General features: G+C 38.9%; 1 protein-coding gene across 14 annotated transcripts in view; it reads left to right on the top strand.

The window, feature by feature from the left end:
* Window positions 1–26,879, top strand: part of LOC138751919 (obscurin-like) — a 755,203-nt gene that overhangs the window by 510,875 nt on the left and 217,449 nt on the right. For all 14 annotated transcript variants that reach the window (XM_069914884.1, XM_069914878.1, XM_069914879.1 and 11 more), the window contains 5 exons: window positions 6,200–6,275; window positions 7,407–7,534; window positions 11,835–12,032; window positions 12,502–12,549; window positions 14,838–14,936. In XM_069914884.1, the coding sequence (XP_069770985.1) occupies window positions 6,200–6,275; window positions 7,407–7,534; window positions 11,835–12,032; window positions 12,502–12,549; window positions 14,838–14,936 (549 nt within the window). The remainder of the gene's footprint in view (window positions 1–6,199; window positions 6,276–7,406; window positions 7,535–11,834; window positions 12,033–12,501; window positions 12,550–14,837; window positions 14,937–26,879) is intronic.

Below are 26,879 nucleotides of genomic sequence, written 5' to 3'. Positions count from 1 at the left end.
AGAACTACAACATGTCTTTTCAACTTTTATATTTGATATCCGAACTAATAAGAACAAGTATGCATATTTCTTTATCACCCCATTTACTGGTCATGGCACTTTGAGGGAGCTATGAACTCACCCCAACATCCCTCTGTTCATTTATACTTTCCCCTTATATTGATCTCTAAAAGGGCACTTGAAGTAGGTTATTGAATATTTTCAAGGGAGAAATAAATAGTCTTCATAAGCAAGGGAATGAAATGTCATGGGGGCAGGAACATCACATGATGAGGTAGAGTCAGGAAGTAAGAATCTGGCTCTCTCGAGAAATAATTTTAAAAAGTGCAAAATCAGTCAAGAGACCAAAGTCATAGTATCAGAAACTGTTTAAAAGTAGACAGAAAGCATTTTCTTAATGTCACCAAAGAAGGAGAAAAACGTCACAGGCCAGTCGGGAACCCAACAAAGAAAAAAACAAGAAGAAGAAGAAAGGCCTACCTCGCAGATGGATGCAGGCACTGTAGTAAAGGCTTCCAGCTGACAGATGAGAGCTCCCAAGGTGGCTATTCAACGAACTGTGGCACCATCTCAGCTGCAGTTGTGGATACACTTCGAAGAGGAAGAAGAAGTGTCATTGTGTATGTGCGAGAAGACGAGCATCCACAGTTCAAAAGAATATAAAAGAATCACTAGAGAGGGCAGCCTATTTGAAATGCAGCCTACAGAAGAAGAAGATGTGACTGAATTGCAGGCCAGAAATGAAGGAGATGAAGAAGAAGAGGATGATGAAGGAGATGAAATAATGACTGCTACAAAAGGAGAGCAAATTTAAAATAAAAACACAGCGGTTAAGCACAAAAGATGAAAAAGATGAAAGCACAAAAAATGTTGATGAAAGAGCTAAAACAAGTGAGATTAGACAGTAAAAAATCAGATGAAAAGAATAAGAATTATTATGATTTAGTACAGAATGAAAAAAGATTTGAAGATATGGAAGAAAGAGTTAAATATAGAACTTGGTGTAGAAATGATTCAAGATAGAATGAATAAAATGGAGAATTCAACTGATGGACTTATTGCTGTGAATAAACAATTGTGTGAGAAAGTGGATTTATTAGAGAACTTTAGGAGAATATCAAAATTATTGGTCTTAAAGAACGTGAAGAAGGGGATAATATCATAACCTTTTTTTCAATATTGGATCCCTGAAGTTCTTGGACAAAATGAGTTAAAAGGTGACATTGAAATAGAAAGAGCACACAGGGCTTTAAGGCCAAGCCCATCACCAGATCAAAAACCACAGGTTATGTTGATAAACCTTCTTAGTTATCAGGTCAGAGAGAAAATATTAGAGCTAGCAGCATGCAAGCTAAAGAAAGAAAGGACCTAATGGAATATCATGGAAAAAAAATTATTTTATCCTTTGAGTTGTTGAAGAAAAGGAAAGAATTCAATCCGGTAAAAAATACATTGTAGAAGAAAGGTTATTAGAACATTCTATTAGAACATAGAACACTACAGCACAATACAGGCCATTCAGCCCTCGATGTTGTGCTGACCCACATATTCCTAAAAAGTACTAAACCCTCCCTACCCCATAACCCTCTACTTTTCCACTATCCATGTATCTGTCTAAGAGCCTCCACCACCATCCTTGGCAAGGCATTCCAGGCACCCACACTCTCTGCATAAAACACTTACCCCCTGATGTCTCCCCTAAACTTCCCTCCCTTTACTTTGTACATATGTCCTCTAGGGTTTGCTGATCCGGCCCTGGGAAACAGGTGCTGGATGTCCACCCTATCTATGCTTCTCATAATCTTGTAGAGCTCTATTAAGTCTCCTCTCATCTTTCTATGATCCAAAGTGAAAAGTCCCAGCTCTGCTAACCTTGTCTCATAAGACTTGTTTTCCAATCCAGGTAACATCCTAGTAAATCTCCTCTGCAGCCTCTCCATAGTTTCCACATCCTTCCTACAATGAGGTGACCAGAACTGAATACAGTACTCGAAATGTGGTCTTACACAATTAATGATGAATACTTGAAGCAAAGATTTCAAAATGAAATTGAAAGTATAAGATGCAAGAATGAATTTCATGTCCCTGATGAAGCTGTTATCTTTCTGGTAAAATAATACACGATCGTCAAATTTGAATTTCTATATATATTATACATCTATATATTAGTCTTTTATGGCTTTGAATATTTGTATACGTCATATTTTTCTCATAGTTTAATGATTCAGAAGGACCCATGTTGTATTTTGAGATCAGAGCAATTCTGTCAATCCATTCCGTGAAACCTAGTCCTCTTGCATGTCAGCCAACTCCACTGATTCTCCACCTACCCACCAACACAAACAGTAATTTACAATAACTAATTAACCACTAGCACACCTCTGTGAGAAAATATCCAAATTCCACATGAAAACCAGATGACGTCAAGATTGAATTCAGTTGCTGGAGTTATGATTATTGGAGAATGTCATTATTTCACTTCTTTCCTATCACAAACACAACTATTTACCATGAATCTTTGGTGCCTGTTACTTAGCCAATGTTGAATATAGCCATTAATGTTGTTTTTATGGAATATCATTCAATGTTGTCTTCTGGAGGTCCACATTCATTAATTAATCCCATAAATTGGGTTACCCTCATCAACTATATCAACAGGATTTGCTTTCAACAATCCACGCTAGCTTGCCTCATTTTCTCCAATAACTTCCTCTCCACACTCTTCCTACCACACCCTTATCAATGTTTATAAAAGCTACTGTAGTAAAAACCTGGTATCCTTACACCCTTTTTTGAACAAGGGAGTAACATTTGATACTTATCAGTCATATATCAATACTTGAAAAAGAATGTTTCTCTAACCTAAGCTCCAAATATATATTTTTTTAATCTGCACCAAATTGGGAAGTGAGCAAATATCAAGTAGACATATTAGGTCAGTAGAAAATTAAACTAAACAAAAAGAAGACTAACATAAGCAGTACATGACCTTAGAGCACAATTGGTGCCAAGATGGTATTAATCTGACATCCAATGTGCTGCCAGATGACATATGGGTGAATGCACTGGAATAATACAACACAGGAAAACTGCAATATCAATCGACATGCAAATTTTGATTGATTAAAATTAAAGTCTTCTTGACCTCAACCAAGGAAGACACAACTTCATGATCACTCCATAAATGATGTTTCCAATGGAAGCAGAATCAACTATTTCTGAACTTTGGAAGTACAGCAGGCAGAGTAAAGATATCTTTGGGTCTGCTTTCAATCCCATGGTGTGAGTAGCACACGTCATACAAGTTCATACAGACAATATCCATCACCTGCCTTGTTAATACTCTTGGTCACCTCTTCAGAAAACTCCATCATATTTGTCAGTCATGATTTCCTTGGCACAAAGTCACTGAATATCCAAATCCTAGTAGATTCTGCCACTCAAAATCCTCCCCAGCAATTTTCCTACTACTAAGATCAGGCTCACTGGACTGTAGTTCCATAGCTTGCCCCTTCTGTCTTTCTTGAATATATTAGTCACCCTCCAGTCCTCCAGAACTTCACCTGTAGGCAAAAATGTGGCCATTGGTTCCCTAGCTTCCTGGAAGGTCTGAGAATACACTAGATCAGGCCCAGTGGATTCGTCCTTAATGTGCTCCAAGGCTCCCAACACTTCCTCCCTTTGTAATACAGACATAATCCAAGACATCTCAAAATATCTGCATCATTTCCTTAACTTCTATGATCTTTTACACAGTAAAGACTGAAATAATAAATTTATTCTCACCTCCCTGCAACTTTCAAGATCTTTGTGCAAGGAGGAGCGGACAAGTTTTTTGCAGACCCTGGACATGCACAAGAATATATAGATATTTTACTGACCATTTTACCAGCAAGCAGGAGTCTGAAATTCTTCTTGATTTGTAAGGAGTGAATTAAAATTACTTTATTCTTTCTAATGGAGATGAATTGGAATAATAGTGAACATTTGGGGGAGGGGGAGTAGCTGGAGGGAAATGGACTGACATAGAATCAAGTGTGTTTTTGCGACTTGGGCCACAACCCATAAAATAGAGGTAATGTGTATTATTTGAACAACGTTAATAGGGTTTTTTTTTTTTGTTTTTATTTTTACATTATCTTTTTTTCCTTTTTCTCATTCTTTTTTTTACCTGGATTGATATGCCTTAGCATAAGAGATTTTTTAAAAATTGAAATACAAAGGAGTTGGGAGGAGAAAGGTAAAAGGGAGGTATGGTTTGCAGTTGTTTTTAAACGATACCAATGGGTAAAGTATTGATTGCTCTAAGCTTTAATATTAATGGTCTTAAAAGCCTGGTGAAAAGGAAGTGGATTTTTGCATATATTAAGAAAATGAAGGTTGATATAGCTTTTTTGCAAAAAACTCATTTAATTGAAAAAAGAACATCAGAAGTTAAAGTATTGTGGAGAAAACTTGGTAGGAATTATGTTATGACAGTATGACTAATACTATAAATGTTAGATATAGATTGGTTCAGTATAACTTTTTACATCAATTGTATCTTACTCCACAAAAATTAAATGGATTAAAATGAAATTTATCAGACAAAGAGATAGGTACCTTTTTGTATTCCACGTGGTCATGTTCAAAATTGAGGCCATTTTTGAAAGAATTAAGAAAAATTCTAGAACATGTTACAGGAGTTAAATTTCCACAAGATCCCATACTTTTTTTATTGGGTAATATTTTGGCAATGACCAAAATTTAAATTTACTTTTTTACAAAAGAAATTTGTGAAAATTGCATTAGAAGTTGCAAGAAAATGTATAGCAGTGACATGGAAATCAGATTCTCATTTAGGAATGGAAAGGTAGAAATATATAGTAGTATGCCTCTTGAGAAAATTACATAATATTTAAGGAATAAATATAATACTTTTTTCAAAATTTGGTGCCCATACATACATACATACTGTAGGTATTAATTTATAAAGAGTTTTCACTGAACCTCATGAAACCTTACTAACTCCTTGGGATAAATAAATGATATTGAGAAGGCAAAGTTGTGTGAATGGTGGTAATATTTTGATAACCAGGTTCATTTTTCTTTTTTCTTAATTCTTCTGTGGCTATATTTTTAATTTCTATCTTTTTCTTTTCTCTTACTTGTGCTTTTTTCTTTGGGGATTATTATTGGGGAGAGGGGGTTGGTGGGATTTTATTAGGGTTTAATCTGTAGCATATATAATTAATTTGGAATATATGACTTATTTTCTGTATTTGGATATTAATACATGTGCAGAAATCTAAAAAAATGTCATAGAGACAAGGTTGGAATGCAGAATTGAGTTTACAATCTAATTAGCCTTTATCTAATTGAATGGTAGAATAGCCTCAATGGACCAAGAGGTCTACTATGCCAAATTTATAAGTTTTTATGATTGTATTTGTAAAAGAAAAATCAAGTTTAATTAATCTATTAGAGTTAATAGCACAACAGTGGATGAGGAATATTTATACTTAGATAAGATGCCACAGAAGAGGTTAGTAAACAAAATTGAATCACAAGGAATTGGGGATAGTATACAGATGTGGATTGAGAACTGATTATCAGGGAGAATACACAAAGTTAACATAATTTAATAGTGGTGTTGATTTGTAGCTCCTGTGAAAAAGTGATTGATGTCATCTCTCAACCATCAGTTATCATTCTCACAGGGATCAGGATTGCAGTTTATATTAGGCAGGCTGCTTATTTCCCTCTGATAGCTGACTGAAGGAGGTGCACCCTGTATGCATGTCTAATACAGCTCTGGAAATGGTTCCCTCTGGCAGGACATGTTAATTCTGAAGAATAGCAAGTAGTATGCCATATCCACACTTTTCTAATGGCCCCTGGCCTGGTCCTGTGTGCACTGGTCTTTTCACTTGTATATTTCTTGTGCTCCCACCAGACATTATTGCTGCCGCACGTTAATATTTGCTCCAAAACAGAGAGCAAACACTCGGTCGACGAATATGCTTTCTTTTCATTCCTGTGAATGTTAAATTAACTTTTGTCATTAGAGATAGAATTCAGAAGCACACATGTTTAGTGATTAAATGCAATGCCTTTGTATTTGTAAATAAATATAGTGACAAACAAATGTTAAATGATTCCTTTTTATTAAGTAATGGCCAGCCATTTGTTTACTGTGGCTTAATTGTTTTTATTTCAGTTATTAGCTCAGACTATGATACAGCAGAAGCTACTGAGACATCCTCCTATGTCAGTGCCCAAGCTTCTCTCACACGGTTAGTATTGGATTTCCATTTAATATACTGCATTCCATTAATAATGCATCTAATGAACTCAAAAATTGTAATCAAATGAATAGTTTTAATAGAATTTGTAATTTTCAAAATCCTTTTGGCAAGGAATTCTGATGCTTTTTCAAACATAGAACATTGAACAATACAGCACAGTACAGGCTCTTTGGCCCTCAATGTTATGCTGACCTATAAACACCTTCCTAAAAAAAAGTACTGAACCCTCACTACCCCATACTTTTCTTTCATCCATGTGTCTGTCTAAGAGTCTATAAAATGCCCCCAATGTTTCAGCTTCCTCCACCATTCCCGACAAGGCATTGCAGGTTTCCACAACTCTTTGCGTAAAAAAAATGTATCCCTAATATTTCCCCTAAACTTCCCTCCCTTAACTTTGTACATAGTCCTCCAGTGACTGGTGATCCTGCCCTAGGAAACAAGTGTGGGCTGCCCACACCTTCATAATCTTATAGACCTCTATCAAGTTTCTTCTCAACCTGCTATGCTCAAAAGTAAAAAGTCCCAGATCTGCTAACCTTGCCTCATAAGATTTGTTTCCCAATCAAGGCAACATCCTGGTAAATCCCCTTTGCAGCCCTCTCTATAGCTTCCAGATCCTTCCTATAATGAGGTGACCAGACTGAACACAATAATTGAAGTGTGGTCTTACCAAAGATTTGTAACATGATTTCTCCTGAACTCCTATTAATGAATCTCAGCACCCTATAGGCCTTCTTAACTATCTTATCAATCTGTGTGGCAACCTTGAGGGTTGTATGGATTTGAACCCCAAGGTCCCTCTGTTCATCCACACTCTTAAGGAACCAACTATTAACCCTGCACTCAACCTTTTGGTCAGTCCTTCCAAAATGCATCATCTCACACTTATCTGGATTTAAAATCATCTGCCACTTTTCTGCCCAACTCTGCATCCTGTCTATATCCTCTTGTAACCTTCGACAACCTTTCATCCTCAAACTTACTGACCTTCCGCCTCTTCATCCATTTTTCTAAAAGTTGAAGCATACTTTCTCTGTGGTTCCATCATGTAGCCTGGTATGTAGAATTTCACTTTCTTTAACAAAATTTGTACTCTTTGTGCATTTTTCATATTAGTGAGCAGAATTTGGAGGCTGAAGAATTACAGACTGAAGAAGAACAAATGCCTCAAATAGTAGAAGAGCTTCATGATAAATGTATTACTGTTGGAACACCAATAGTAAAATTACAAATTAAAGTCAAAGGTATGAATAATTACTGCAACTTTTTTGAGATTTTTTCTGTATGTTAGAATCCAAGTATAAATTTATGTAGGTATTCTCTCAGCAGATGCTGATCAACTTGTGAATAAACTATCAAAGCAATAATGTTGAATCTTATTCATGGAGACAAGAAGCTCATCACACGTTTCTTTATTCTCTGACCAGTTGTCGGGAAAATGCTAGAATGTATTATTAAGAAAGTGTTAACAGCAGACTTAGAAAATAATAATAGGGTTTGCCAAAGACGAAGAGGATCTGTGAAAGGGAAATCCTGTTTGACAAAACAATTAGAATTTTTGAGTTTCTAGCTTGCAGAGTAGGTGAAGGTGAATCAGATAAGATATATTCAAATTTACAGAAGTACAGGTACACGATCCTTTATCTGAAACCCTTGGGGGACAGTGTGTTCCGAATTTCAGATTTTTCCGGATTTCGGAAAGCCCACCCGAATTGTGCTGCCGTATCCACCCCCACCCCTTTCCAGTCACCCGGCCGCCTCCCCCAACCACGGTCCCTTGGCCGCCGGACCACACCCCATCCACAGTCCCTCAGCCGCCTCCCCCAATCGCGGTCCCTCGGCCGCCCGGATGTCTCCCCCGACCGTGGTCCCACAGCCATCTCACCCAACCACCCTGTCCCTCGGCCGCCCGGCAGTCTCCCCCAACCGCGTTCCTCAGCCACCTGGCAGTCTACCCCAACTGCGGTCCATCAGCTGCCTCTCCGACCACCCGGCAGTCTCCCCCGACCGCCCGGCAGTCTCCCCCGACCGCCAATCCCCATTTGCTGGATTTTGGAGCTTTCCGGATTTTAGATAAAGGATCGTGTACCTGTACTACAATAAGGTAGCATACATAAGAATGCTAAAATTATTGAGAGTAATATGCTACCATGGTTGTAGGTTAGTTAATAGACAGAAAATAGAGAAGGAAAAAGTTAATCATTTTCATGTTGAGAGGGAGTAACTAGTGGGATGTCACAGATACCAGTTCTGTCACAACACCTGTTTATAATTTGGATCAAATGTAATATAGTCAGTTTTGCTGATGGTATAAACCAGTGAATGGGCAGTGAAGAGCCAGCTCTTCAGCGCTTGACGTCCTGCTTTGCGGAAACTGCCAAAATGTTTGGCCTGGAAGTCAGCCTGAAGAAAACTGAGGTCCTCCATCAGCCAGCTCCCCACCATGACTACCAGCCCCCCCACATCTCCATCGGGCACACAAAACTCAAAACGGTCAACCAGTTTACCTATCTCGGCTGCACCATTTCATCAGATGCAAGGATCGACAATGAGATAGACAACAGACTCGCCAAGGCAAATAGCGCCTTTGGAAGACTACACAAAAGAGTCTGGAAAAACAACCAACTGAAAAACCTCACAAAGATAAGCGTATACAGAGCCGTTGTCATACCCACACTCCTGTTCGGCTCCGAATCATGGGTCCTCTATCGGCATCACCTACGGCTCCTAGAACGCTTCCACCAGCGTTGTCTCCGCTCCATCCTCAACATCCATTGGAGCGCTTACACCCCTAACGTCGAAGTACTCGAGATGGCAGAGGTCGACAGCATCGAGTCCACGCTGCTGAAGATCCAGCTGCGCTGGATGGGTCACGTCTCCAGAATGGAGGACCATCGCCTTCCCAAGATCGTGTTATATGGCGAGCTCTCCACTGGCCACCGTGACAGAGGTGCACCAAAGAAAAGGTACAAGGTGTGCCTAAAGAAATCTCTTGGTGCCTGCCACATTGACCACCGCCAGTGGGCTGATAACGCCTCAAACCGTGCATCTTGGCGCCTCACAGTTTGGCGGGCAGCAACCTCCTTTGAAGAAGACCGCAGAGCCCACCTCACTGACAAAAGGCAAAGGAGGAAAAACCCAACACCCAACCCCAACCAACCAATTTTCCCTTGCAACCAATTTTCCCTTGCAACCGCTGCAATCGTGTCTGCCTGTCCCGCATCGGACTTGTCAGCCACAAACGAGCCTGCAGCTGACGTGGACTTTTTACCCCCTCCATAAATCTTCGTCCGCGAAGCCAAGCCAAAGAAGATAAACCAGTGGTTCCCAACTTTTTATTTTCCACTCACATGCCACTTTAAGTATTCCCTATGCCATAGGTGCTCTGTGATTAATAAGGGATTGCTTAAGGTCGAAAGAAAAAGTTTGAAGACCACTGGTTTAATTGTACCTAACGGACTCATTATGTGTACGGTTTCATAACTCCAAAGGAAATGGGCCAATGACAATTTTTCTCAAGCAAAATATTTCAGTAATAATTGGGTCTAGAGCAGTGATTCTCAACTTCCCTTCCTACTCACATACCCACTTAAGCAATCACTTACCAATCACAGAACATTTATGGCATAGGGAATACTTAAAGTGGGATGTGAGTGGAAAGTAAAAGGTTGGGAACCACTGGTATAAACCTAAGTGGTAGTGTGGAGGCATAAAGATTTCAGGGAGTGATGGAGAGGTCTATTGAAGGACATGGCTGATTGAATACAGTTGTAAAAATGCTAGGTCCTATCCTTTGACAAAAATAAACCATGACATTTTAAAAAGTGACCTGTTTAGGCTTAAAAACTAAATAGTGGCAGTTTGAGAAGTGAGGTGTAGAGAGTGACATGTCTCACTGAAAATTTACAAGAGGGTAGATCATGAAATTAGAATGTCATTTGGTATGTTTCGGATATGATTCTTGATTCTTGAGAATATGAAGGATATCAATAAGTGCAAAGAAGATATATAAGGATGTTCAAAGTTCAGATTTATTGTCAGAGTACATACATCACATTATATACAACCTTGAGATTTTTCTTTCCACCTTAAGCAAGATTAGACCTATAATCTCTTGAGTTATAAGAATGAGAAAATATCTCATTGCAATGTACAAAATTCAATGTACAAGAGGGGAAGAGCAGGAACAGTATTTCCCTTGGCATACCTTGAAGCAGAATCACAGTTCCAAAGTGAGGGGGGTTGGCTACTCAGGACAAATATCAGAAGAAATCTTTTCACCCAAAGCCTATCAGATCTTGTAATTCTCAATCCAAGCACCATTGAGGCCCAGCTGTCAAGTATATTTTTTTTTTAATTGATAAATTTCTGGGAATAAGAGTTGATATAGGAAAAACACACCAAGGTAAAAGATCAATCCGAATTGAATTTCAGAACAGTACGAGTTTTTTGAATGCCTTTTTTCTGCATCTATTTTTGATGATCTGATGGCAATCTAGAGATATAACCATATAACCACTTACAGCACAGAACAGGCCAGTTCGGCCCTACTAGTCCATGCCATAGCAAATATCCACCCTCCTAGTCCCACTGACCAGCACCCGGTCCATACCCCTCTAGTCCCCTCCTCTCCATGTAACGATCCAGTCATTCCTTAAATGTAACCAATGATCCCGCCTCGACCACGTCTGCCGGAAGCTCATTCCACATCCCCACCACCCTCTGCGTAAAGAAATTTCCCCTCATGTTCCCCTTATAATTTTCCCCCTTCAATCTTAAACCATGTCCTCTAGTTTGAATCTCCCCCTTTCTTAATTGAAAAAGCCTATCCACATTTACTCTGTCTGTCCCTTTTAAAATCTTAAACACAAATTACTTGTGAAAATTGGGTTAGTTATCATTTGGGTTGGAGTAATTTTCTTTAGACATACAGCATAGGGACAGGCCCTTCCAGCCCACAAGTCTATGCTGCCCAAATACAACAATTAACCTATAAACCCCATAAGTTTTTGAAAAGTGGGAGAAGTCTGAAGCACCTGGATGAAACCCACGCAGACATGGGGAGAACATACAAATTCCTTACAGACAACACCGGGCCAGCAATATCGTTCCTATTGCCAGCAATATCGTACTCCCTTATTAATGGATTCATCACCTAGATTTTGAGCTGTGAAAATGTCTGAAGGAGATCTATCAAAAGCTGACTTTAGCATTCATAAAATGAATTAGTCAGACCTTTCAGTAATTCCTGAGAAAGAGTTCAGGCCCAAAATGTCAACTGCCTCTTCATTCAAATGGATACTTATGACTTGCTGAGTTTCTCCATCACTTTTGTGTACTTTACGAAACCCTGACATATGCAGATTTTCTTGTTTACCAGTCGTAATATTTTTTACAAATAAGAAGTGCAATTGCCTATATTCAGGTAAGTTGTAGGACTGAAATTGAATGGTTAATATCCCAAAAATTCCCCCCCAAAAAGTGGCATGGCTACATTGTCCTCGTTTTAAATTATTTTGTTTAAAATCATTTCACTCTCTCTAGGTTATCCAATACCTCGTGTTTATTGGTTTAAAAATGGAACACCTTTGAGTGGCACGGATGAAATTCTGCTGATTGATGATAAAGGAGATCACTCGCTGGAAATTCTCAATGTTACAAAAGAAGCTGGTGGTGAATATGCAGCGTACACCAGCAATTCATCAGGCTCAGCCTATACATCTGCTACGGTGCATGTTCAAAGTAAGCAGAATGCCTTTATTTCAGGATCTTTTTGTCACTAGTGAAAAGCTAGAGTAATGGTTACAATCTGCTTTCCTGGCAAATCAAATAATATATACTTGGTTCCTAAAAGAATTTAAAAGTGTTTGTTTTGAATTGCATGTTAGATGTTATAAATAACAGTAAATGACTACAATGGGCTACCTCAGTAGTGGCAAAAACCTACATTAATTTGACAGCAAGACAATCATATCTTAAATAGAGGTGCTAAAAACTCAATTACCATATTAACCATAGTCTCAGCTGTTTCAGTCTTGCTATGTGAATCTGGCTGATATCCAATCTTCCAGAAACCCCTTGAAGTTAATCATTGGGTTAGTTATCATGCTTAGCTCATTATAAATGTAATGTTCTCCATTCGCAATATTGCTGCATGCTATCCACAGAAAAATGATTCAACTACAGTATATGTACTTAAATTATATTTCAGACCCAGAAGAAGAGATTTGTAAGCGTGAGCCTGAAGAAAAATCAACAGGTAAAATGGAAATTGCCTTGCAGACTATAGTTGGGTACCAAAAACAAGAACGTGGGAAGTGGGAGATTTAAAAGGGTTCTTGGGGATAGTGGTTGATATCTGGAAAGTGCTACCAGAGGAGATGGTGGGATCAGATTTAATTACATAATTTCAGAAGTATTTTGGACACAAACCTAAAGCAGGCAAATGGAATGAATGTAATGGGCATAAATGTCATAAATGCCAACGGCCCATTTTCGTGCTGTACAACACCATGACTCTATGAACCATTACCAAGAACTTACATTTCTTTTGACTTTTTGAAGAAGCAGAAACAATATTTGAAGCAAGAGCAGACAAAATAGTTCAAAGTTAATTCACTATTAGGGAACATGAGTGAAAATCTGAAAGAATGATAAAGAATATCATTCAATTTAATGCACAGAGGTTTAAAAAAAACCACAGAACTGCTGAAGGTTTCCACACATTATGTTTTCCTTGCTGCTCTGTTTCCCATGGTTCTATTTTAAATCATTGAATTTTTCCTACTCAAAGTAATTAAAGCTTGTACATTTGAAATATATATTTATAATTACTGAATTATGACAAAATATCTTTGAACATAAGCAAAATGTGGGTAATTGAAAGTGGTCCATGAAAATGTAATTTGTGAGATCATTAAAGAACATTGGTTAGTACAGGGCAGGATGACTGAAGAACAGCAAACATGGTACCTATATCAATAAGAGCAGCAAGAATGATTAAAAATAATTGCAGGCTAATAAATTTAACATAATTGGTAGGGAAGTTCATGGCAAAAGTCCTGAATGGCAGGATTAATTACCCTATGGAAAACAAGGGTTGATCAAGAACAGTCGTCATTGGGTTGTTTATGGGAGATCATGCCTGACTAATTTGATGAGGTTTTTGAAAAACAATCAAATATATTTTGAGTGCAATGTGTTCTACATTGACATTTGACTAGGTCCCACATGGAAGGCTGGTCCAAAAGGTTAGAATCTATGATATTCAAAGCAAGTGAGAAAAAAAAAATAGGTTCTGTGATTCTATGTTGGCATATTGTATCCAAAGTCGCTCTGGTAACAGAATACAGGAGTTGATGACAGAGGATTGCTTTTGTAATTAGAAACTGTAACCAATGATACCTGAGATTAGTACTGAGATCCTTGCGGTTTTTTGTATGTTATTGATGAGGACATCACTCTAGAAGATATGATTAGTAAGATTGCAGATGATATGTGTTGTATATTTATGTAGTCGGGGAATTAAGGGATATGGGGAAAAAGCAGGTAGGTGGAGATGAGCCCATCATCAGATCAGCCATGATGTCATTGAACGGTGGTATAGGCTTGACATGCCAGATTACCTATTCCTTCTCCAATTTCTTATGTTCTTATAGCACAGAAATTGATGATATTGTTGATAGTAAAAAGAATTGTCATAGATTATAGAGGAATGCTGATTGGATGTTAAATTAGGTAGAGTAATGGCAGATGGAATGTAATCCCAACATGTGCGATGATGCACTTTGGAATGTCTATGAATGGCGGGGGTCTCTTGAGGAAAAGAGGGACCTTAGTGTACACATCCCTGGAACTCTAAATGTGACCACACAGCTGGTGAAGAAGGTTTACATGATCTGATATATAATGTTTGTTTTGCATTCAAAACAAAACAAGAATGAATGTATTATTTTCTTGGTTAGTGACATATTTAAAAAAAACTCGAGGTGGCATCCAGAAACTAGTACTAAGCTATCTTCTTATGCTCTGCTTTAACCATGCATATAGCTATGGCAATGGTGAGATTGCATCAGATATATTGTATGCAGGTTTGGTCTACCTAGCTGAAAAACAAAGAAGGAATGAAATGGATCAACAGGTTGATTCCTAGGACTGGAGACAATGTCCCTGATGAGTAAATAAGCAGACAGGATCTATTCACTGCTGTTAAGATAAATCAGAGTTGATGTCAAGAATTGTACAAAATTATTACACCTCATGACTTGGCTGGGCTTACATTGGTCAGTCTCAAAATAAGGGGATAGCTTTTCAGGGGAGTGAAGAAATTACTTCACCTGCAAGTGAAACAATCTTTAGAGTGCTGTGGAGATTCAGTCAAATTATTCAAGATGAATGTTAATACATTTTTACAGGAATCAAGGAATATTCAGCAATTGCAGGGAAGGTGACAGTTGCTAACTTATCATTCATGATGTTATCTAGCTCCAGAGTAGCTGTGAGGGGCCAAATAGCTTATTTCGATTTCTTAAATTCCTATGTACCCAGGAAAATCAGAGAAGCTGATTCCACCAAGGTTTCTGGAGCGCTTCACGAGTAGGAGTGTCAGAAAAGGAGCGAGTATTACCCTGACTGTCAGGGTCGAAGGTATGTGTTTTTTTTTAAACTGAATAATGCTAATATATAGCTGCAATACATATTGCCAATTGTTTATGCCCACAAGTTTACATTCTCAAATATTCTTCCATGCTGTGGACTCACAGGAGATGAAGGATCCCTTTAATTGCTCCCTTCAGTGGTATCCAAGGAAATAGCAGAGTAACTATTACTGTATTTAAGGCCATTAGATTTTTGCATCATAGGGGAATTTGGGGTAATGGAGAATGGGTGGGTCAGTGGAGTTGAGTCCATGGCCAGATCAGCTATCACCTTGTTGAATGGCAGAGCAGGCTTGATCACCTACTCTCACACATATTCTCCATCTTGCTAACTGCTCTTAACAGATCCTCTCTTTTCATAGAATACAAGCATTCTACTCTGTTTTCCCTGCATTCTAATACTTTCATATCTCATGCTACCTGTTGTGTATTTTCCCTTTGAAATGACATCACTCAAGAAAGTCTTTGCTTGTGTCTTTATTCATTTGAAGATTGTGCCAAATTGAAATTCTCCCCACAATGCACCACGTACCTGATGTCACATGTTGCCGCACATTCCCATAACACTCTTCCCCTTCAAACAAATATTTTGTACTTACTGGTAATTAAGTATAAAGTTAAAATCAATGATGCTGACACTACACAGAATTTAACGATGTTAACATTACAGAGAATTTAATGCTATAACTTCTACTAATCATGGTGAAGTGTCAGTGGCTGAAGTAGACAAAGACGATGTAGTCCAACAATAATCATGGCTTTTATTAGCAGAAACTAATGGTACAATAATGAAAGACAATGGGAGGATACACATTTATACCCAAGGGGAGTGTCTTTAATGGTAGAGATAATATACAGCCAATGTCAGTTAAGCAAGGCTAGGCAAGAGGAAGACTGACAGCTTAGCAGAGATTCACCACAGTTTCCCCCCGGCAGAAGAAGGGTTAAAATCAAAGGGACAGCTGATGGGTAAAATTTTTAGCAAGCAGGCAAGTTACTGCAAGCGCAATACATTAATACAATAAATGGCATCGAGAATTCACTAACAGCCAAAGCAAGGCCAGAATCTAGCAAAGCAATCGGAATATAATGATATGTTTATGAATACTGGAGCCTCTTGGGTTGTTTATGGATATGGGTGGATTTTCTAATTGGAACAGGTGCTGGCATTGCAACCGTTGATAGAGTTCCCTGGTCTGTAGTCTGAGAAGGTCGGACTTCTGGACCCGCTTCAGAATCGCCAGCATGAGGCAGTGGGGCCTCAGCATGGCCATCTGAATGCTTACTAGGGGTCACAGGCTCAGGGCGTGAGTCCAACCTTTCAGGATCACTCCGAGTGGAGGTGTGAGGAAGGGGGAACCAGGAGGGGCCAGATCTCTTAGGGGTACAGTGTCCATGCTCTCGTCTGGGAACTTAACATGGGCATAATTGGGGTTAGTGTGCAGTAGCTGAACTGGTTGGACTAGAGGGTCCGTTTTATGCATCCGAGCGTGGATCTTCAGCAGTACGGTTCCAGGCTCAGATGAAAAGGCTGGCCAGTCCATCACAGTTCTTGATTTCCTAGGAAAAGTAAACATACGTTCATGAGCTGTTTGATTTGTTGCAGTACACAATAAAGACCGAAGAGAATGTAGTGCCTCAGGCAGCACCTCCTGCCACCGGGTAACAGGGTGACCATGTATCTTTAACGCAAGGTTAACAGTCTTCCAGACTGTGGCGTAAGCCCTTTCGACCTGCCCATTGCCCTGTGGGTTGTAGCTCGTGGTGTGGCTGGTGGCAATCCCCTTGCGTAACAGGGCTTGGCGCAGTTCAGCACTCATGAACGCTGAGCTTCTGTCTGTATGAATGTAACTGGGAAAACCAAAAATACTGAAAATTCTGTCAAGTGCCTTAATGATAGACGCCACTGAGTCATCAGGGCAGGGTATCGCGAAGGGAAACCTTGAATATTCGTCGATTACAGTAAGGAAAAATATATTTTTGTTGTTGGAAGGTAACGGCCCTTTAAGATCGAAGCTGATCCTCTCAAAAGGTCGGGTTGCCTTGATGAGAGTGGCCTCCAAAGCTTTAAAGTACTGCGGTTTGCATTCTGCGCAAACAGGACAGCTTTTAGTCAGTTTTCTGACTTCTTCCAGGGAGTAAGGAAGGTTGTTGGCCCTTATGTAGTGGAAGAATCTTGTGACCCCGAGGTGGCACAGTCTGCTGTGGATCTCCTTTAATCCCTCAAGCTGAGCACCGGCAGCAGCTCGTGACAATGTGTCGGAGGGATTATTTAACCTGCCCGGTCTGTACATAATCTCATAATTGTTAGTTTCTGCTAATAAAATTGAAGTGCCATTTGATGAAGTAGACAAAGACGATGTGGTCAAACAATAATCATGGCTTTTATTAACAGAAACTCATGGTACAATAATGAAAGACCAGTGGGTACATACACCATTTTTCCCAAGGAGAGTGTCTTTAATGGTAGAGGTAATACACAGCCAATGTCAGTTAAGGAAGGCTAGGAAAGAGGAAGACTGACAGCTCAGCAGAGATTCACCACACCTGGTAACTATAGATCCTGTGCTACTGGAAACATACAAAGTCTTAAAGTTTTAAATCGCCACCCATAGTACATTTGAGGTTTACTGAATAAAGTCTTTAGGACATGGTACATAGTCTTTTAGATGTACTGGAGGATGTCTTTCTCTCTTGGCTCTTCTCGGGGATGAAGAACATTGAGCCAGGGTATGACTTCTCACTGGCTGGCACTACTACGCTGTGTCTCTGGTATTTGACCGGCATCTTGCTCCTGTGCCGCTGGTACCAAGGCTGTCTCAGGGGCATCATTGGGTTATGCCCAAATCAGAATGTCTGGGAGTTTGTCCGCAATTGGAACGGAGATGGAGTTCTTGATTGCTCTTAACTGGTCGATGTGTCGTTCCCGTATCTTGTCCTCCACTTGTACTGAATATGAGCATAGACTTAATTTCTTTAGGACCGTGTCTCTTATCCATGTTTCTTTATTCTCCTGGTAATCCCTTATTAATACTCTTCCTCTGATCTCCAGAGCTCTTGTTTGCTTACTTGGGGATGTCGACAGTTGAATACGAAGTCTGATGTTTGGGTGCACTGCAGTAAGACGGGTTCTCAAGTTGCATCCAAACATCAGTTTTGCTGACATGCATTTTGTAGTGGAATGCAGTTTTGTTCTGTATCATAACAGAAAGTCTACAATTTTAAGGTCCCATGATATTTCACATGACTGCTTTCATTGCTCTTTTAAACATCTGCTGAGTGCCTCGCAGGAACTGTTTGAAAGCAAACAAATTGATACAAATTGAAGTCCTTTATCTGTAACCAGTTCTATGGGTAATCCATATCCTGGAACACACCTCGTAGTTCCTCAATTGTTTTTTACATTTCCATTATGCACATTGACACTAACTATAGGGCCATTTGGAGTGTGCATCCAATAATCAGAAAATTTCCCCCCATAAATGGACCAGTGAAATCAATGTGAATTTGGTGCCATAGTTGTGATGGCCATTTCCATGGGTTAGTTTCAGCCTGGGATGCCTTCAGTTACATTTCTTGGCAGATGTGACATCTCCATCTCCGTACCATCTGTTTAATGTCACTGTCCATTGAAGGCCACCAGACATGCATGCATGCCAGCGCCTTCATCATTTCCTGGATAATGGGTGTGTAGCTCCATTAGCATGGCCTTTTGCCATTTCTTGGGGATGATTGTTCTTGTTCTGCCCAACAAGCAACCCTCTTCAATTGATATTTTGTTTTGTCACGTGTGATAAGCTTTTAATTCGGGGGTAATACTGGCCACCCATTCAAGGTGAATTGTAGCTTCTTTCCATACTCTTTGCTGATAGCCTTCACTGTCAGGCTCATGGTGAAGTTGTTCCTGGTTGATTGCTGTGGTTTCCACGGTCCAATTAATGTTCCCTTCCACTTGTTCTGTCTCAGGCAGAGGTAAGCATGATAATGCATCTGTATGGCCATTCTTGTCTGCTGGCCGATGCTTTAAGTCATAATAATATGCCACGAGTTGCATCACCCATCTTGGAATTCTTACCACCGCTAATACAGGAATGTCTTTTTTGTGGCCTAAGATCAAGCTCTGATTTTTGTCCGTCACTAAAGTAAACTTCCTATCATAAAGGTATTGGTGAAATTGCTTAAGACCAAAGATTATGGCCAGTCCTTCCTTCTCCATTTGTGCATAGTTCCATTCACAGGCTGTCAAGAAGTGGGAAGGATATGCAACCGATTGTTCTCCCTTTTCTGTGATTTGTGACAATATCGCACCTAACTCAACAGATGAAGCATCAACAGCAAGAGTTACTCCCTTGTCTGGGTCATAATGGACGAGAACATTGTCCCTTGAGGTCAGCAGTTTCTTCAAGTGATTGAAAGCTTTGTCTGTTTCCACACTCCAGCACCATTTTAACAATTGGTTGAGTGTGTTGCACAGCATTGACATGTTAGGGATGTGCTTTCGATTTAACAAACCTAAAAACGGTTATAATTCAGCTTGAATTGATGGTCATGGTGCACTGTAGACAGCTTCAGTGCCAGCTCTATCCATCCTGACTCCTTCACAGTCAATCTTAAATCCCAAATACGTAACTGAGGGTACCATAAATACACACTTAACTTGACACGTTCAGACTTTAGCCCATTCTAACCTGGCTAGGACTTTGTCCAGCCATAATGGCTCTGCGTTGTCTTGACCCATTATGTTGATAACATCCAACATTTAGTCCTTCCCCATAATAACTTGAAATATCACTGGAGCTGATGATATCCCATATGGCATCCTGGTGGAAGTGAAAATTGCAGGTGAGTATTGATAGCCACATACTTCCTAGATTGAGGGTCCAATTTGACTTGTTGATATGTGCTTGTAATAAGTCCACTTCGAGAATTTTTTCCCACCATTCAGAGGTTGAAATAATTCCTCCGCTCTTAGTTAATTGTGACCTTTAGCACCCCACATATTTGAATTTCACCATTGAGGTTTCTCACCAGCATAGGAGCTGCTCAGTCGCTATACTGAAGTTTCTTGAGTATTTCTTCATTTTTTTTTTCTGTTGATCACTGTCTCAATTCCTTTTTTTTATTGTGAAGGGTACTGTCCTTAGCTTAAGGAACTTAGGTTCCAATTTCAATTTTACCTGGACTCCCTGAATTTTTCTCATGTCCTTTTCAAAAGCTTTCTGATACTTCTAAAGCAACAGCTTCATCTTTGATTCCTTTTTACCCACAGTTTGTACATTCTTCGCCGCAACAATTTCCTTCCAATCCAGTAAGATGTGCAACAATCAGTCCCTTCTAAACAAAGCGGGTCCTTTTATATCTATAATATAAAGGGGTAATCCTTTCTTTGACTGTCGCTTATACCTGATGTCTACTTTATAGTTCCCTAGCACTGATTTTCTCTCCAGTAACCATCTTTAACACTATGTCCAACCATTTCATTTCAAGTTTGGGCAGTAGTTTGTCTTTCAGATCTTTTGACATTAATGACACAGCCGTCCCTATATTGAGTTCAGTCTGGACTGGTTCATTGTTAATTTTAATATGAACAAAAAATTCTGATTTGTGATCACCTACACTTCGGATGTACTTTGCTGGGCTAATCGTCATTGGAATTGCTTTGGTACCCTGGCTCACTGCTGGAACTTTTTTCATTTCCCTGAGGTTTTTTTATTTTGGAAGATTGTTTTTTATACTTCAATTTCTGTTTTTTCTTCCCTCAGTCACCCTCTTTTTCTCTATTTTCTTTCTATCTTGGACACTTTGATTTGATGTGTCCCTCCTTGTCACATAAATACTGCTTGTCCATTTTGTGATAACAATTATCAGGACTGTGGTTATTCCTACCACAGTGGATACATTCTCATTGGTCCATGTGTTCCCCTTATATAATATCAATGTTATGATTGGCCATTTCAAAACTCAATACTATCTCATAGATAGACATAATGTCCAAACTTTTCCTGCGCAACAATCGTCGTTGGGCATGGCGGTTAGCCAAACCTGTTACCAAAATGTCTCTTAGGGCCATGTCTCCAACAAACTTAAGCAATTCGGCAAAATATTGGCTCACCATTTCACCTGCCTTTTACTTTCAGGTCTACAATTTGTATCTACCCGCGATCACCACTGGTTTTGGGGGCAGATGCTCTCCAACCAGGTCACATGGCTCCTCATCAGACTTGGTATTTTGTTTTGCTGATACCAATAGGGTCTTTTTTTAAATAATTTTGGTTTTAAAACACTTATCACATACATTCTTTACATATAGATATATATATATATATATACACCAAAATAATCTATATACCACTTCAAATAAATGTATAGGCCTTCATCTCTTTCTTTTTTTCTTATAAAAATTCAAATAAAAGTACAATTTACATGCAAAAACATTCCAGCCCCCCTCATTACCCCCTTCCCCTTAACTTAAACAAGATAAATGGATACAGAGACTTTTGTCTACCGCCGAGTCTATTTTGCTGGTTAAAACAATAGTATAAAGTTGAGGACAGATCACGTATTTACAACAGCAATATTACACTTGTGCACCAATAAAGTTCAAATACAATTGCCAGGTCTTCAGGAATGTATCGTGTTTGCTTCTTAAATTATAAGTAATCTTTTCCATAGGAATACAACTGTCTATTTCTGATATCCATCTCTTCAGAGAAATCAGTGTTTCTGATTTCCACGTGACGGTAACACATTTCATAGCTATCGGCAATTAAATCATAGTAAATGAGATTTGGAACTCAGTTAAATGATTACTGATGTCTATAAAATTCCCCAACAAATATAATTTTGGATTGCTGGGGAAGTTGACTCCAGTAATCTTAGATAACACTTATGACACTTCCTGCCAGAAAACATTTACTTTCACACAGGACCAAACGGAATGGAGAAATGTTCCTTCTTCTATTCCATATCGGAATCATCTATTGGATATTTCAAGCTTCGATTTGTGCAATCTTTGCAGAGTTAAATATAATTGATGAAGAAAATTGTATTGCACCAAACCATTCCTCACATTAATAATCAATGTTACCCCTCCTTTACACCATTCAGCCCAGGAATATTCTGATATGTTCACTGCTAAATCTGCTTCCCAACTTTCCCTGGACCTATGAATTCTGAGCTTTTTTTCCATCCGTCTGGGGCGTAAAATAAATGAGTAATAAACGTAGGTATATTACCCAGCCGTAAAATGCATTCCAATTGACGACTCCGTAGGAGTCATATCGTTTCCCCAAATTTCTCTTTAAAAAGCTTTTAATTGCATATATCAAAGAAAGGTGCCATTTGGGTCATCATATATTTGCTTCATTTGTTCGAATGACATTAAAATTCCATCCTTATAACAAAATGCAATATATCTAATCCCCTTCTGGGAACAAATATTTAAAATCCTATTCCCCATTATCATAGACAGCAATGGATTGTTACATAATGGAGCCCTTAGAGTGTTACAAGATCAAACCAGCAACCACAAAGAAGGCAGATCACACAGGGGTAAAGATGAACAATTACTTTATTAACAAAAAATTCACCTTCAAACTTTAATTCAAAATCGATACATTCCTGAAGACCTGGTAATTGTATTTGAACTTTATTGGTGCACAAGTGTTATCTTCTTTGGCTTGGCTTCGCGGACGAAGATTTATGGAGGGGGTAAAAAGTCCACGTCAGCTGCAGGCTCGTTTGTGGCTGACAAGTCCGATGCGGGACAGGCAGACACGGTTGCAGGGGAAAATTGGTTGGTTGGGGTTGGGTGTTGGGTTTTTCCTCCTTTGCCTTTTGTCAGTGAGGTGGGCTCTGCGGTCTTCTTCAAAGGAGGTTGCTGCCCGCCAAACTGTGAGGCGCAAAGATGCACGGTTTGAGGCGTTATCAGCCCACTGGCGGTGGTCAATGTGGCAGGCACCAAGAGATTTCTTTAGGCAGTCCTTGTACCTTTTCTTTGGTGCACCTCTGTCACGGTGGCCAGTGGAGAGCTCGCCATATAACACGATCTTGAGAAGGCGATGGTCCTCCATTCTGGAGACGTGACCCATCCAGCGCAGCTGGATCTTCAGCAGCGTGGACTCGATGCTGTTGACCTCTGCCATCTCGAGTACTTCGACGTTAGGGATGAAAGCGCTCCAATGGATGTTGAGGATGGAGCGGCGACAACGCTGGTGGAAGCGTTCTAGGAGCCGTAGGTGGTGCCGGTAGAGGACCCATGATTCGGAGCCGAACAGGAGTGTGGGTATGACAACGGCTCTGTATACGCTTATCTTTGTGAGGTTTTTCAGTTGGTTGTTTTTCCAGACTCTTTTGTGTAGTCTTCCAAAGGCGCTATTTGCCTTGGCGAGTCTGTTGTCTATCTCATTGTCGATCCTTGCATCTGATGAAATGGTGCAGCCGAGATAGGTAAACTGGTTGACTGTTTTGAGTTTTGTGTGCCCGATGGAGATGTGGGGGGGCTGGTAGTCATGGTGGGGAGCTGGCTGATGGAATATTGTAATATTGCTGTTGTAAATACATGATCTGTCCTCAACTTTTATTACAATGCCCACTGGTAACTATGGAAATTTCTATAACAGTGTAAAACTAATAAATTCCCCAGCCTAAATATAACATATGTAATTAAAGTCTAAGTTATATTTCCAACCAGCCCACAGAAAAACTTAGACACAAAACACACAAGACTCACAAAACTTTGATCTCAACTGAAGCAAAGATCATTAACAAAATTCAGTTTGTTTGGTAAATTGAAGCCAAAAGACCTTTGAGAGAGAGAGAGAGAGAGAGAGAGAGCACAAAATTCGAAGTTGTCTTCTTGTGTTGCTTGCAGAGAGAGGAACAAAGGCTTGGTCCGGATCCTTCTGGCTGACTTCAGAATGTTCATCCCTTTTAAAATGCCCAACATTCTAAACTACCTCCCAGACAATGACTCTGCTTGGGCCTCCTTCCACTTCACAGCCACACCCAGTGGTGGTTTGTCTTCCAAGTCCAGAAATTTCTTGATCATTTTCTGCACATGCCCAGTCCGTCTCCCACTCTCTCAGCAGTCCATCTTCACCTTGGCTCTCTAAGGCAAACTGTCATTTTCCAACACAAAACCACACAACACATAGGCCAATACACAACACAGAACTCTGAAACAATAGAAATTCCAGTTTTCCTTCCTATTATGTCATTGGTGCCTTGCCATATTTTAATCAAATGAATCAATATAGGATTAGAAGACTTTTTCTTAATAAGTTTCAAGTTCCACCTGTCAATAAAATCTTTGGGTGATGCTACCTCCAACCTGTGTAGCACCATATGTACCCAATTCGGTGATTCGAATTCAAAAAAGAATGCCAAAAACCTCAGCTGTGAAGCCAGATAGTATTTCATAAAATCTAGAAGCCTCAAACCCCCTCAAATTCCCATGTCATTTTGTCCACTGCTGTCCTTGTAACTTTATTGTTCCATAAAAATTGCCTAACCATACCATTTATTATTTTTAAAAACTTATTTGATAAATATATTGGTATTGATTGGAACAAATATTTGATCTTTCACATTATCTTCATTTTAATACAGTTAATCCTTCCTATTAAGGTCAGGAGCAGGTCCTTCCACTTCTGCAAATCTTTTTTTCTTTTTTTTGCCAATAAGGGAGAGTAATTCAATTTATATAGATTGTTCAAATTGTTTTCAAGCACGATTCCTAAATATTTAATCCCATCATTTTTCCATTTAAGCATACTGTTTACTTTAAAGCGCTCATAATTTTGGTTTGTTATTGGTAAAATTTCACTTTTTTCCATATTTATTTTATATCCTGATAATCTCCCATATTTTATTAAAATTTCCTGTAATTTATCCATGGAATCTTCGTGTTCAGACTATACAGCAGTATATCATCAGAAAACAAACTAATCTTGTGTTGAACTGGTCCAGGTTTAAAGCCTTTAATTTTAGAATCACTCCTGATCATTTCTGCCAGAGGTTCTATCACCGTAACAAATAGTGCTGGAGAAAGGGGGCAGCTTTGCCTGCTCAAACGGCTTAATGGGAACATTCCTGATATCTGATTATTATTTTTGCCTCTGGATTTTGGTACAGAGCCTTAACTCAATTTATAAATCCTTGTCCAATACCCAACTTTTCCAATGTTTTAAACAAAAAAAGCCACTCAAGTCCGTAAAATGCCTTTTTGGCATCTAGAGATACTACTATATTGGGGTCCTTCTGTGACTGAGCTAAGTGTATTATGTTAAATAGTCATGCCAAGTTGTTCGATGCATGCCTCCTTTTAACAAATCCTACTTGATCTATGTGAATTAATTCAGGTAAAAAATTATCCCAATCTGTTTGCTAATGCTTTTGCTATTGTTTTGTAATCTACATTAAAAAGAGATGTCGGTCAATAAGATGAAATTTTCATAGGATCCCTGTTCTTTTTGGGCAAGACAGTAATTATTGGTGTTGATTTCTGGTGGTAATTTCTGGGTTTTCACTGCTTGTTCTATTACATCCATAAACAGAGCATTAACAGCTCTTTAAATTCTTTATGAAGCTAGTAAATTGTAAATCTAATTCCTATCTGTCCTTATCATTCAACTTCGGAGTTCCACTTCATCTAAGAACTTAACTATTTCGACCTCATCCCCCAGCAAGTCAGATTTATATAATTTTTTGTAATATTGTTGAAATGTTCCATTTATCTCCTTTTGATTGTATATAATCATGTCATTTTCATTTTGTATAGCAGTTATAGCTCTCACTGATTCTTCAGCCTTCAGTTGCCATGATAATTCTTTATGCACTTTTTCTCCCATTTTGTGGTATCCCTGTTTTGTATTTAATGTAGTCTTTTCTATTCTACATGTTTGTAATGTATTGTATTGAATTTTCTTATTTCCCAGTGGCCTATATTTGTCTTTATTTCCCGTCCTTTGATATTCTATTTTCTAATTCCCCTATTTCCATCTCCAATTTATTTATTTCCACCTTAAATTCTCTTTAAATCTTTTTTGTATATAAAATAATTTATCCTCTCAAATATGCCTTTAACATATCCCATATTTAAAGCTATTGTCCGTTGATACCAAATTAGTTGCACAAAAAAGTTCAATATGTTGTCGTATAAATTGTGTAAAATCTTCCCTTTTTAGTAACATTGTATTTAATAGCCACCTGTATTTATCTTCCTACTTCTCTGATAATTGTATTACCAAGGTTAGCGACGAGTGATCTGAGTGCAGCCTCGGTAAGTATTCAGTTTGTACTACTCGAACTTTCAGACTCATTGATAGCAAAAATAAATTCATTCTGGTATATGAGTCATATTTTTTTGAATAAAATGAATAATCTCTCTCCTTAGGGTTAGACTGCCTCCATACATCAATCAAGTTTAAATCTTTCATATATGAGAGAGTTAATTTAGCTGCTTTGGCTCATGTTACCGTTTTTGATTTTTCTAGGATCGGATCCAAACAAAAATTAAAGTCCCCTCCAATCAATATATTGTTCCTTTCCTCTCCGGCTTTTAAAAATACATCCTTCATAAAGACCTTGTCACCATAGTTCGGGCCATAAATATTCATTAACGTTCATGAATCTGAGTAAAGTTTGCTATTTATCATTACATATCTACCCGCTTGGTCCATGGAGACATTTTCTACAGCGGTCAGGAGGTTCTTACTAATCAAAATTTCCACGCCTGCTGCTTTTGAATTGAATGAGGAAGAGAAGACCTGCCCCTCTCCCCCCCACACAATCGCCTCAATTTGTCATGTTCCACTTTAGTAAGATGTATTTCTTGGATAAATACTATGTCAGCTTTTACCTCTTTTAAATATGAGAGTATTCTTTTCCTTTTGACAGCCTCGTTCATTAAAACATAAACTTCAATGACCTA

Source organism: Narcine bancroftii, chromosome 1 (assembly GCF_036971445.1).
Source record: "Narcine bancroftii isolate sNarBan1 chromosome 1, sNarBan1.hap1, whole genome shotgun sequence".
Classification (NCBI taxonomy): Eukaryota; Metazoa; Chordata; class Chondrichthyes; order Torpediniformes; family Narcinidae; genus Narcine; species Narcine bancroftii.
The sequence above is the reverse complement of the archived record's forward strand: the minus strand, read 5'-3'. Positions and strand labels throughout refer to the sequence as shown.